The 13017-nt window shown below is 38.0% G+C and overlaps 1 protein-coding gene across 1 annotated transcript in view; it reads right to left on the reverse strand.

Moving 5' to 3' along the window:
* Positions 1-13017, reverse strand: part of ADAMTSL1 (ADAMTS like 1) — a 425354-nt gene that overhangs the window by 211825 nt on the left and 200512 nt on the right. The window contains exons 11-13 of the mRNA XM_025359517.1: positions 10202-10406; positions 8755-8902; positions 5910-5994 (exon numbers count right to left, since the gene is read on the reverse strand). Coding sequence (XP_025215302.1) covers positions 5910-5994; positions 8755-8902; positions 10202-10406 — 438 coding nt within the window. The remainder of the gene's footprint in view (positions 1-5909; positions 5995-8754; positions 8903-10201; positions 10407-13017) is intronic.

The raw sequence follows: 13017 nt of genomic DNA on the forward strand, positions 1-13017 counted from the left end.
TGGAAATTCAAAAACTAAGAGCGCATCTCCCCCGGCAAAGGAGCGCAGCTCATCACCAGCAACGGATCAAAGCTGGACGGAGAATGACTTTGACGACATGAGAGAAGAAGGCTTCAGTCCATCAAATTTCTCAGAGCTAAAGGAGGAATTACGTACCTAGCGCAAAGAAACTAAAAATCTTGAAACAAAAGTGGAAGAATTGATGGCTAGAGTAATTAATGCAGAGAAGGTCCTAAACGAAATGAAAGAGATGAAAACCATGACACGAGAAATACGTGACAAATGCACAAGCTTCAGTAACCGACTCGATCAACTGGAAGAAAGAGTATCAGCGATTGAGGATCAAATGAATGAAATGAAGCGAGAAGAGAAACCAAAAGAAAAAAGAAGAAAAAGAAATGAACAAAGCCTGCAAGAAGTATGGGATTATGTAAAAAGACCAAATCTACGTCTGATTGGGGTGCCTGAAAGTGAGGGGGAAAATGGAACCAACTTGGAAAACACTCTTCAGGATATCATCCAGGAGAACTTCCCCAACCTAGTAGGGCAGGCCAACATTCAAATCCAGGAAATACAGAGAATGCCACAAAGATACTCCTCGAGAAGAGCAACTCCAAGACACATAATTGCCAGATTCACCAAAGTTGAAATGAAGGAAAAAATGTTAAGGGCAGCCAGAGAGAAAGGTCGGGTTACCCACAAAGGGAAGCCCATCAGACTAACAGCAGATCTCTCGGCAGAAACTCTACAAGCCAGAAGAGAGTGGGGGCCAATATTCAACATTCTTAAAGAAAAGAATTTTAAACCCAGAATTTCATATCCAGCCAAACTAAGTTTCATAAGTGAAGGAGAAATAAAATCCTTTACAGATAAGCAAATGCTTAGAGATTTTGTCACCACTAGGCCTGCCTTACAAGAGACCCTGAAGGAAGCACTCAACATGGAAAGGAACAACCGGTACCAGCCATCTCAAAAACATGCCAAAATGTAAAGACCATCGAGGCTAGGAAGAAACTGCATCAACTAATGAGCAAAATAACCAGTTAATATCATAATGGCAGGATCAAGTTCACACATAACAATCTTAACCTTAAATGTAAATGGACTAAATGCTCCAATTAAGAGACACAGACTGGCAAACTGGATAAAGAGTCAAGACCCATCAGTCTGCTGTATTCAGGAGACCCATCTCACACGCAGAGACATACATAGGCTCAAAATAAAGGGATGGAGGAAGATTTACCAAGCAAATGGAGAACAAAAAAAAGCGGGGGTTGCAATACTAGTCTCTGATAAAACAGACTTTAAACCATCAAAGATCAAAAGAGACAAAGAAGGCCATTACATAATGGTAAAGGGATCAATTCAACAGGAAGAGCTAACTATCCTAAATATATATGCACCCAATACAGGAGCACCCAGATTCATAAAGCAAGTCCTTAGAGACTTACAAAGAGACTTAGACTCCCATACAATAATAATGGGAGACTTCAACACTCCACTGTCAACATTAGACAGATCAACGAGACAGAAAGTTAACAAGGATATCCAGGAATTGAACTCATCTTTGCAGCAAGCAGACCTAATAGACATCTATAGAACTCTCCACCCCAAATCAACAGAATATACATTCTTCTCAGCACCACATCGTACTTACTCCAAAATTGACCACGTAATTGGAAGTAAAGCACTCCTCAGCAAATGTACAAGAACAGAAATTATAACAAACTGTCTCTCAGACCACAGTGCAATCAAACTAGAACTCAGGACTAAGAAACTCAATCAAAACCGCTCAACTACATGGAAACTGAACAACCTGCTCCTGAATGACTACTGGGTACATAACGAAATGAAGGCAGAAATAAAGATGTTCTTTGAAACCAATGAGAACAAAGATACAACATACCAGAATCTCTGGGACACATTTAAAGCAGTGTGTAGAGGGAAATTTATAGCACTAAATGCCCACAAGAGAAAGCAGGAAAGATCTAAAATTGACACTCTAACATCGCAATTAAAAGAACTAGAGAAGCAAGAGCAAACACATTCGAAAGCTAGCAGAAGGCAAGAAATAACTAAGATCAGAGCAGAACTGAAGGAGATAGAGACACAAAAAACCCTCCAAAAAATCAATGAATCCAGGAGTTGGTTTTTTGAAAAGATCAACAAAATTGACAGACCACTAGCAAGACTAATAAAGAAAAAAAGAGAGAAGAATCAAATCGACGCAATTAAAAATGATAAATGGAATATCACCACCGACCCCACAGAAATACAAACTACCATCAGAGAATACTATAAACACCTCTACGCAAATAAACTGGAAAATCTAGAAGAAATGGATAATTTCCTGGACACTTACACTCTTCCAAGACTAAACCAGGAAGAAGTTGAATCCCTGAATAGACCAATAGCAGGCTCTGAAATTGAGGCAATAATTAATACCCTACCAACCAAAAAAAGTCCAGGACCAGATGGATTCACAGCCGAATTCTACCAGAGGTACAAGGAGGAGTTGGTACCATTCCTTCTGAAACTATTCCAATCAATAGAAAAAGAGGGAATCCTCCCTAACTCATTTTATGAGGCCAACATCATCCTGATACCAAAGCCTGACAGAGACACAACAAAAAAAGAGAATTTTAGACCAATATCCCTGATGAACATCGATGCAAAAATCCTCAATAAAATACTGGCAAACCAGATTCAGCAACACATCAAAAAGCTTATCCACCATGATCAAGTGGGCTTCATCCCTAGATGCAAGGCTGGTTCAACATTCGCAAATCAATAAACATAATCCAGCATATAAACAGAACCAAAGACAAGAACCACATGATTATCTCAATAGATGCAGAAAAGGCTTTTGACAAAATTCAACAGCCCTTCATGCTAAAAACGCTCAATAAATTCGGTGTTGATGGAACGTACCTCAAAATAATAAGAGCTATTTATGACAAACCCACAGCCAATATCATACTGAATGGGCAAAAACTGGAAGCATTCCCTTTGAAAACTGGCACAAGACAGGGATGCCCTCTCTCACCACTCCTATTCAATATAGTGTTGGAAGTTCTGGCTAGGGCAATTAGGCAAGAGAAAGAAATCAAGGGTATTCAGTTAGGAAAAGAAGAAGTCAAATCGTCCCTGTTTGCAGATGACATGATTGTATATTTAGAAAACCCCATTGTCTCAGCCCAAAATCTCCTTAAGCTGATAAGCAACTTCAGCAAAGTCTCAGGATACAAAATTAATGTGCAAAAATCACAAGCATTCTTATACACCAGTAACAGACAGAGAGCCAAATCAGGAATGAACTTCCATTCACAATTGCTTCAAAGAGAATGAAATACCTAGGAATCCAACTTACAAGGGATGTAAAGGACCTCTTCAAGGAGAACTACAAACCACTGCTCAGTGAAATAAAAGAAGACACAAACAAATGGAAGAACATACCATGCTCATAGATAGGAAGAATCAATATCATGAAAATGGCCATACTGCCCAAGGTAATTTATAGATTCAATGCCATCCTCATCAAGCTACCAATGAGTTTCTTCACAGAATTGGAAAAAACTGCTTTAAAGTTCATATGGAACCAAAAAAGAGCCCGCATCTCCAAGACAATCCTAAGTCAAAAGAACAAAGCTGGAGGCATCACGCTACCTGACTTCAAACTATACTACAAGGCTACACTAACCAAAACAGCATGGTACTGGTACCAAAACAGAGATATAGACCAATGGAACAGAACAGAGTCCTCAGAAATAATACCACACATCTACAGCCATCTGATCTTTGACAAACCTGAGAGAAACAAGAAATGGGGAAAGGATTCCCTATTTAATAAATGGTGCTGGGAAAATTGGCTAGCCATAAGTAGAAAGCTGAAACTGGATCCTTTCCTTACTCCTTATACGAAAATTAATTCAAGATGGATTAGAGACTTAAATGTTAGACCTAATACCATAAAAATCCTAGAGGAAAACCTAGGTAGTACCATTCAGGACATAGGCATGGGCAAAGACTTCATGTCTAAAACACCAAAAGCAACAGCAGCAAAAGCCAAAATTGACAAATGGGATCTCATTAAACTAAAGAGCTTCTGCACAGCAAAAGAAACTACCATCAGAGTGAACAGGCAACCTACAGAGTGGGAGAACATTGTTGCAATCTACTCATCTGACAAAGGGCTAATATCCAGAACCTACAAAGAACTCAAACAAATTTACAAGAAAAAAACAAACAACCCCATCAAAAAGTGGGCAAAGGATATGAACAGACATTTCTCAAAAGAAGACATTCATACAGCCAACAGACACATGAAAAAATGCTCATCATCACTGGCCATCAGCGAAATGCAAATCAAAACCACAATGAGATACCATCTCACACCAGTTAGAATGGCGATTATTAAAAAGTCAGGAAACAACAGGTGCTGGAGAGGATATGGAGAAATAGGAACGCTTTTACACTGTTGGTGGGACTGTAAACTAGTTCGACCATTGTGGAAAACAGTATGGCGATTCCTCAAGGATCTAGAACTAGATGTACCATATGACCCCGCCATCCCATTACTGGGTATATACCCAAAGGATTATAAATTATGCTGCTATAAAGACACATGCACACGTATGTTTATTGCAGCACTATTCACAATAGCAAAGACTTGGAATCAACCCAAATGTCCATCAGTGACAGATTGGATTAAGAAAATGTGGCACATATACACCATGGAATACTATGCAGCCATAAAAAAGGATGAGTTTGTGTCCTTTGTAGGGACATGGATGTAGCTGGAAACCATCATTCTTAGCAAACTATCACAAGAACAGAAAACCAAACACCGCATGTTCTCACTCATAGGTGGGAACTGAACAATGAGATCACTTGGACTCAGGAAGGGGAACATCACACACCGGGGCCTATCATGGGGAGGGGGGAGGGGGGAGGCATTGCATTGGGAGTTATACCTGATGTAAATGACGAGTTAATGGGTGCAGCACACCAACATGGCACAAGTATACATATGTAACAAACCTGCACGTTATGCACATGTACCCTACAACTTAAAGTATAATAATAATAAATAAATTTAAAAAAAAAAAAAAGAACTTACATTAAATCAATTAATCTAGAAATTTTTTCAACCTGAGAAATTTCTTGGGTCATCGATGAAATTGTTCAATCAATTGTATCTCCTCACTTGTAAAGTGATGTAGCAGCTATGCCTATCAGTGTTTTCTAATGAAATCAATACATAAACTTATCAGCCAATCAATCAACCACTTAATCTACTTTTGTCTCTCTTTGTTTCCTCTTCCGAAGCATCTGGCAAATCTGCGCCTCACGGTGTTACAGATTCCATGGCCTTGATAAAATTGAGCACACATGGGACATAATCAAGTGGGGCAAAGAACTAGGTCCACCCCTAATACCAATCCCAGAAAGAAAGGGAAAAGAAAAGTTAATGAAGTTCCTTTGCCCCTCAGGTATACTTTACTTGCTCTTTAATTTTTGTAAGCGACTGTATTGCAAAACTGGGAGAGTGTGAAAAGCAGCTCAGACTTTCCCATCAAATCTATGTTATATCATCAGCTGCAGCCTGGGCCTTCTCACCTTTGGCCCCTTGCCAAGAGAGAAGGTCCGATTTTGGAGAAGAGGGTAAGCACTACACCTTCATTTACTTACTTTAGGCAAAACAGAAGTATTTACAATGTAATCATCAGTTTTGATAAACACTTTTTGAAACTAATCAATCTTTAATTGAGAGCCAAAAAGCCTCCTTTCACCTTTGGTGAGATGATTACACTTAGTTCAGAACCCATGAAAGCTACAACCAGTGATACACTGCTTTCTTTAAACAAATCAGTTTCAAATGTAGAACAATTTGTGCTTTTAAAACTTACGAGGGCTCCTCTGACACAGCAGCTCCTTCTTCTAGTTCTTGAGCTTGTTTGAACCATGGCAACTTGGCCTCGACTGGAAGTTTCTCTGAGAATTCAGTGAGTGCACATACAAGAGAAGAGGTTAGAACCAATCTGGGATTTTAGGAAAATTCCTTATTCTCGTCACCAAGAAGTTACTATGTTGACAAACACGAATAATAAGTTTTTAGGTAAATTGCTGCCTCTGATGATGGTTATATCTAGAAAAATAAAATCGAATTTTAAAATGTTTAATAATACTAGTTTGTGTACAAGTTTCCTCTTTATTATGATTAATAGCAAAGGAAAATCCTTTTATTATGAAAGTTGTAAGTGTAGGAGCACTAGCTCAATATGCATATAAAGAATCATCGAAGTATCTTTTCACCATTTCCTCTTGAAAAGGTAGAGCAGCATGTACCTTGGAAAACAAAGTACAATCAATTATATTGTGATACTTTCATAAATTCTAACTTTTTTTTTTTTTGCCTTTTAGCTAAGTGTGATCTATGTCACATTGCCAAAAACAAATTCTGTCACTCTGAAATTCACAAAACATTGGTTTAGATATATGACTCATTCAATACTACCCCAAGGCTCACTGACAACTGGAATATGTGCAAATGAGGGCTCATAACACATAATTTGACTTATTTCGCCTATTTATCTATCTCTGGCCAAACAATTCAAAACAAACTTCTAGTTACTTCCTGGGAAAAAATTGTGGAGGAGAAAAATGAAGAGGGAGGTTATAACTGCTCCTACAGAAGTAACTGCCAAGATTCCCATTCTAGCATATTTATTAGGGTCATTTATGGGGATATTTGCCTTTATAGTATGAGCCAATGACGCTCTATCACCATTTTATAACATATAATTGCAAGGATGAAAGAAATATGTCTATACATATATGCACCATAGAATTATTTGGTATTTTAATGATGTTTAGAGAGCCAGGCTCACTCCTTAGTTGTGAAAATCCAGATTTGATTCTTGATAGGTAACTGCAAACTGCTTTTCTTTCTGTGAGGTGGCTTGGTGAAGATAAAGCTAATAAATAATTGACTATTTTAAGTTACGGGCATCACTTCTTGTTCTCTATGCACAGCAATTGTTTATAGTCAAAAAGCAAAGCAAGTGAGAAATGTAAAACTGCCAAAGCCAAAAGGATTTGCTCACATTTTAAACACAGCAACACAGTACCTATACATACATCATGTTACAACTACCACAACTAACCCAGTAAATGACTCAGTCGGCCAGGCATGGTGGCTCATGCCTGTAATCCTAGCACTTTGGGAGGCCGAGACGGGTGGATTGCCTGAGCTCAGGAGTTCAAGACCAACCTGGGCAACATGGTGAGAAACCCCGTCTCTACTAAAAAAAAATACAAAATATTAGCCGGGCACAGCATCATACACCTGTAGTCCCAGCTACTCTGGAGGCTGAGGCAGGAGAATTGCTTGAACCCGGGAGGTGGAGGTTGCAGGGAGCCGAGATCGCACCACTGCACTCCAGCCTGGGCAACAGAGCGAGACTCCGTCTTAAAAAAAAAAAAAAAAAAAAGACTCAGTCAATGAAGCTGTCTCTGATGGCGTAAGTTAGCTCTCGGTCTTTCAATAAGGAAGCATTCAGTTTGGCACTAATAGTAAGCTTGCAATACTTTATTGTTCTTTTGAACTAAATCCTGTCAGACACACCCGTGGCAACCTCCTCCCACAGTTGAGGGCGCTGATGATAGTCAGGAGTTAAAAGTAACTTACTGTATGTGGAAGTTACTATATTCCAGGCACTAGGTTAACCACCTTGTCTATGGTATATCTCATTTAACCTTCACATAATCTCTGATTTTGATACTATTATTATACCCATTTTACAGAGGAGGAAACCAAGGCTTTGAGAGAGGTGCATTTATTAAAATAAATCAGGATTTCTGGGGTTTTTTGGTTTCCTTTTATATCGTTAATTTAGATTTTATGATGCCATTCAGTTGCAATTAGGACTACCTATAGTATAATAAAGAGCTACACTGTGACTGATTTTCAGAGAAATTTAATGGCTTAAAGAAATAAAGAAATGGGAGCCATATTTAACATTAAAAATTAAAGGAGATTTAAAGAGTTATTTACTTCTGAATGGTTTGTGACTTTGAATTTTTCTATTCCATTGGCACAGACAAGTAACAATACTTGTACAGAAATCAAATTTGTATTCTTGCTAATCTGAGACACCCAGTGTAATTATAAGGAGTCTAGCTCACTAAATGCTTAGTTCTACACTTCCCTAAAATTTCTTTTTATTAATTCCTGCAATATCTATTAAATTCTGATATATTTTAAGTTATGGTTCTAGAATTCAGTCTCATATTAATGTTTTAATTTTCAATATAAAAAGCGATAGTTTTCTGTTTCATCAGTTTGAAGTATGAGACTTCCCAATGTACTTCAACCTTAGCAAAACAGACATACTTGGGTTCATTCCCTTGTTTTTAAAGGCAAGAAATGTGGATAGTAAATCAAACATATATTTCTAGGATATCTGGTCTCTCTTTAAGCAGATACATCTGCATTCTTCAGCAATAGTCCTCAAACAACTTTATGACTTGGGAGATAATTATATAAATATATTTCTACATGTAGTGGTTAATGAAATTTTGCAATCAAAATCATTTGAAAGATTCTTTAAAAGAATCAAATTCCTTTAGTAAAGTTATAAAGAATTGTTACTAAGAATACTTGGGATACTTAAAAATGTTCTAAGGAGTTTGAAACACATCTGACTACACACAACAATTAACAGGCTGGTAATAGAGCACCTGTCAAGTTACCTTTGGGTTTATAGCAGGGAGTGGGTATGACGCATTCCTCTTTTATGTGGGGCTTTGTTTTTGGGCTACAGCCTCCTGTGTGCATTCCTCGATGGTCGATGCAGAGGACCACACGGTATCTGAGGCCCTGGCCACATGTCACCGTGCACTGGAAAGAGATTGCAAGAGAGAGGAGACTCGTAGGCAAAGCCTTGTTTACTTTTCTTCACTTTGCACCTAAAACTTTTAATCTAAGTTTTCTTTTCTTTTCTTTTTTTTTTTTTCCACACGAGGACTCCTGGTAAACTTACACCATTTCTTACCAGTCAAGGGATCTTTGTTCTATTTGGCTATTTGAGGTGGAGCTCGCTGAAAATTAAATCACTTTCAATTCCATAGCTTTGGATTAATCAGTCAGCAATGTTTAAGTACCCACTGTGTGCAAAGTCTCAAACCAAGCACCAAAAAGAAGAAAGGAGAAAAGAGACTGTAGAGTGTGCTTAATTTTGATTACCAACACTGTATTTTATTTAGTTACTTTGCTAATGACTGCTACTTCCAAAAATATGGGAAATACCTCCACATGGATATGAAAAAATTTAAACTGTGATTATAGCTAAATTATATTGCAGCATTGTCAATCCAATTGATTACATTGAAAGGCAAAAATAATATTTAAAAGAACAGATTGAATGACCAGACGCCCAATGTAGATTGCACCTCTAATGGTTCCCCATGTCTGGTAACGTGTCTAGATGCAGAAAATGTCACAGCTCTGATCTGCTGCCACGAAGCCACAGGGCTCAGTGAAGAGTCTTTTGTCATTTCTGAGGCTGAGGGCACAATGGCTTATTTCATCTTTCTATTTCCTTTGCCACTTTCCTTTCTGCATTAGCAGTCAGGAAACCCTGAATGACATTTTATGTTTAATTACAGCAGGTTTCCTAACATCTATAAGTTTTTTGTTTTAATTATCTTACTTCATTCCAATTTTAATTTTTGTGCTATTTTCATTTCATCTTCCTCCCTCCTCCAATGACTAATATACATAGTTTTAATATCAATCTACTTAGACCCTTTTGGATACAAAGCATAATACATACAAAATGAAATCAAACTTCTGGTCTACTGAGCTCTATCATCAAAGCAGCTTTTACAGATTCAGGATCAGCCATTCAGCCTCAATTACCCTTGAAAGGCAGTTGTTTTCCCTTTGCCATTTGAGGGAACATTGTCTGGGGAACAACAGAGGCTTCTTGAAGAAACTTGAAGAAAGACATTTTAAAAAAAACATCATTTACTTTTGGTCATGCTGGATTTGGGGCATTCCTACTCCAGGAGCTAAGCTGGTAGGCTTCTAGACACTTCAAGAAGTGTGGAGCTGCTCAGGGTACCCGGTGGGGCCATGATGATGAGAGGGAAGAGTGGACTTACTCTCCTAATGAACAAAGAAAGAAGGCACAGTTACCGGAGACCACTCCTGTGCCAGCCATTTAGGGCAGTCAAAAATGTTGCAGGGCTGCGCGATGGGCATCTTAGGGGTGTACATGCATTTCCACTCTTCCACTGAAGTGACATGCCCCTGGATGTCCTCCTCCACACAGGAAACTGCCCGGCTCTGGATGCCCCCCCCACACGAGGAGGAGCACGCGGTCCATGGGGTGGCCTCCCACCTACAGAAGCAAGGGGAGTCATCAGGGCAGACATGCACATTGCTAAGCCTCCTCAGTGACCGGTCGACCAACCCATTCCCCGTGCCTACTGGTAAAATCAGGTTCTGAAAGGCTAAGGTCCAGAGAACCAAAAGCCATCTATTGCCTGAAATCTGATGAGTGAGAGAGAAGGATTCAACACTGGCAAAAGGGCTCTGCAAACCGTGAAGCTCTACACAAATGTAAGCCATTACAGTTCTGAGAGCTGTCCAGAAGGATATCTGTGCTGTCTGTAACCTACTCAGAAGATGTAGGATGTAGTTCTATCCTTCTCCCATAGTTTCAAGATATGTGTATATAAAATTTATTTTCATTAAACCCATTAAGTATCCATCTCAAGACTAAAGTGGTATACTCAGTTAACACTAATGGTTTGCACCTGCAGATACTTTTTATTTTCAATGTAATACTTTATTACTAACTTCTAGGTATTTTTTTTTTTAATAGAAGAAGCTCATAAAAGATGAAGGTAAACAAAAGACCCTCTCCTTTGCTTCTGCAATCGTCAGCTTTGGGACCACATAGATTCAGCACAATTCTGATGTTCAAACTGTGCTATCATTATTAAGCTGAGGAGCAGAAGTGTTAATATTATCTACATATTCCCTAACTGTTCAGGGATACTGGTAGTTAGAGTTCCTCCAGTAAATAACTCTTGGAACTGTGAAGAAGTTTGGTTTGGGTTGGAAGGCTAATGGCATCTGAAAGTAGATACATAGTTAAGTAGGGCAGAAAATAACAATATGTCAAAACATTTAAGAGACTTCCACTGATTTTTTTTCAGAGCTTTAAACAGTTCTGAAGCATTAGGTCCCAGATGCAGAGAGATATCTTTGCCAAATTCTCTTCTCTCCTCCTGTAGCTTTAGAGAATGTAGAATTTCTAAAAACAGAAACATTGGGACTGAGTGAATTGAGATTATCTTTTTTACATATATTCTGCTTATTGATGAGGATTGCTAGGGAGATTTAAGATTTCTCTTAGAATTATGAGAGATATAATTTTAATGAGAGAAACAAAATGTCACCGGGTTGATCCATTTGAATAGTTAAAATTTTAAAATATTGCACAGGTACACCATCGAGACATTAATTATTCTGTAGTCAAGTTTTCTGTGTACATTGTGAGTTTGATTTCTCTTCTGCATAAGCCTGAATCATGTGTTTTTCCTAGTTACAAAGGGTTTTCCTTCACATTTTCTCTACACTGTTAAAGTTTAGGCAACAACTGTTATCTCCACTGCCAAAAGCCAAGACGTGCTGCCAGATACAATATTTTCCTACGTGTATTTCCCCAGGAGACACATAAGAAAATGTCATGGTGGGGAAACTGAGGCCCTCTGTTTGGCCCTTGGGAGACCTTCTGATCTCTTTCAAGAGAATGAAGTAGCTCTGTAGAGAGTTTCTCTTCCCAAGGGGTAAGACAAATTCTCCTTTGTCTCCACACAAATCTCTGCAGGGCTTCCTTCTGGAGATGAATAACAGGCCTGATTCAGATTGAAGTTGGGTTGAATATGTAAGTATGTATTCACATTAGATTTGACCTGACAATGAAGTAGGAATATGTTTTTTAAATGTACATTTAATCACTTAGAATATTAAGATGCCATAAAAGAACACATTTTCTAATTGGTACTCTAAAATTCTCAAGCTTGACCCCACTGAAGGGAGAGTGATTAATTTCTGTCTCAGCACTTGGACCTGACCATAGTGTAATTTCACACATAGCAGTAAGTATCTTTTTCAATGTTCGTGATCATAGAAAGACAAATGAGGCTAATATTATCTCAAAAATTTATACTATGGTTCCAGCATACAACTACAGTTCTATGTGTAGAAAATTATCATGTGAATCCTTGTATAATAACAGGGTTTTGTTGAATCTTGAAGTAAAACATGTCTGTGTGCTTTAAAGAAAGCGTAACAAAAGCTGAGAGAGATCAGGAGATCTGAAGACGGTAACCAGGTAAGTGCTTGGAATAAAAAAAAAAAAAGACATATTCAAGAATCTTATCCTGGAGAACATTGAATGAATTTATATATCATACATTTAAACTCTTTTGGCCTTTAATTTTTTTAAACACACAGTGTGTTTAAGAAATTCTCAAATAAAGCAGGATGCACAAGAGTGACATATATTAATTACGATTATTCAGACTACATCCTCATATTATGTTCAGATATGTGTTACAGTCAAAGGCTGAAAGCAGGAAAGAACAAGGTAAAAATATGTTAATTGTGTTTTATATCTATACTTGTGTTCTTAACCCCATTTAAATAATTGAAATTGCCTTGATTAGTAGGTAGCTGCCATTCGAGAACCATTTTTGAGCCTTAATTCTTCTTATGAATGAAAACACAGCTGTAAAAATAGCTTCCATTTACTAACAGTCTGTCAATATAGCTGAATATCTAACTTTATAACTAGTTCAGTATCAGACATACAAAGGGGTAAGAAATAAAGTTTATTGTTCTTACCCATTGTGATACATAGATATGCCAAGAGTGTATACAAGGACATAGTACAAACACACACCCAGGAGGATCGTTTTAATATATCATTGGGATTTAGG

Source organism: Theropithecus gelada, chromosome 15 (assembly GCF_003255815.1).
Source record: "Theropithecus gelada isolate Dixy chromosome 15, Tgel_1.0, whole genome shotgun sequence".
Taxonomy (NCBI): Eukaryota; Metazoa; Chordata; class Mammalia; order Primates; family Cercopithecidae; genus Theropithecus; species Theropithecus gelada.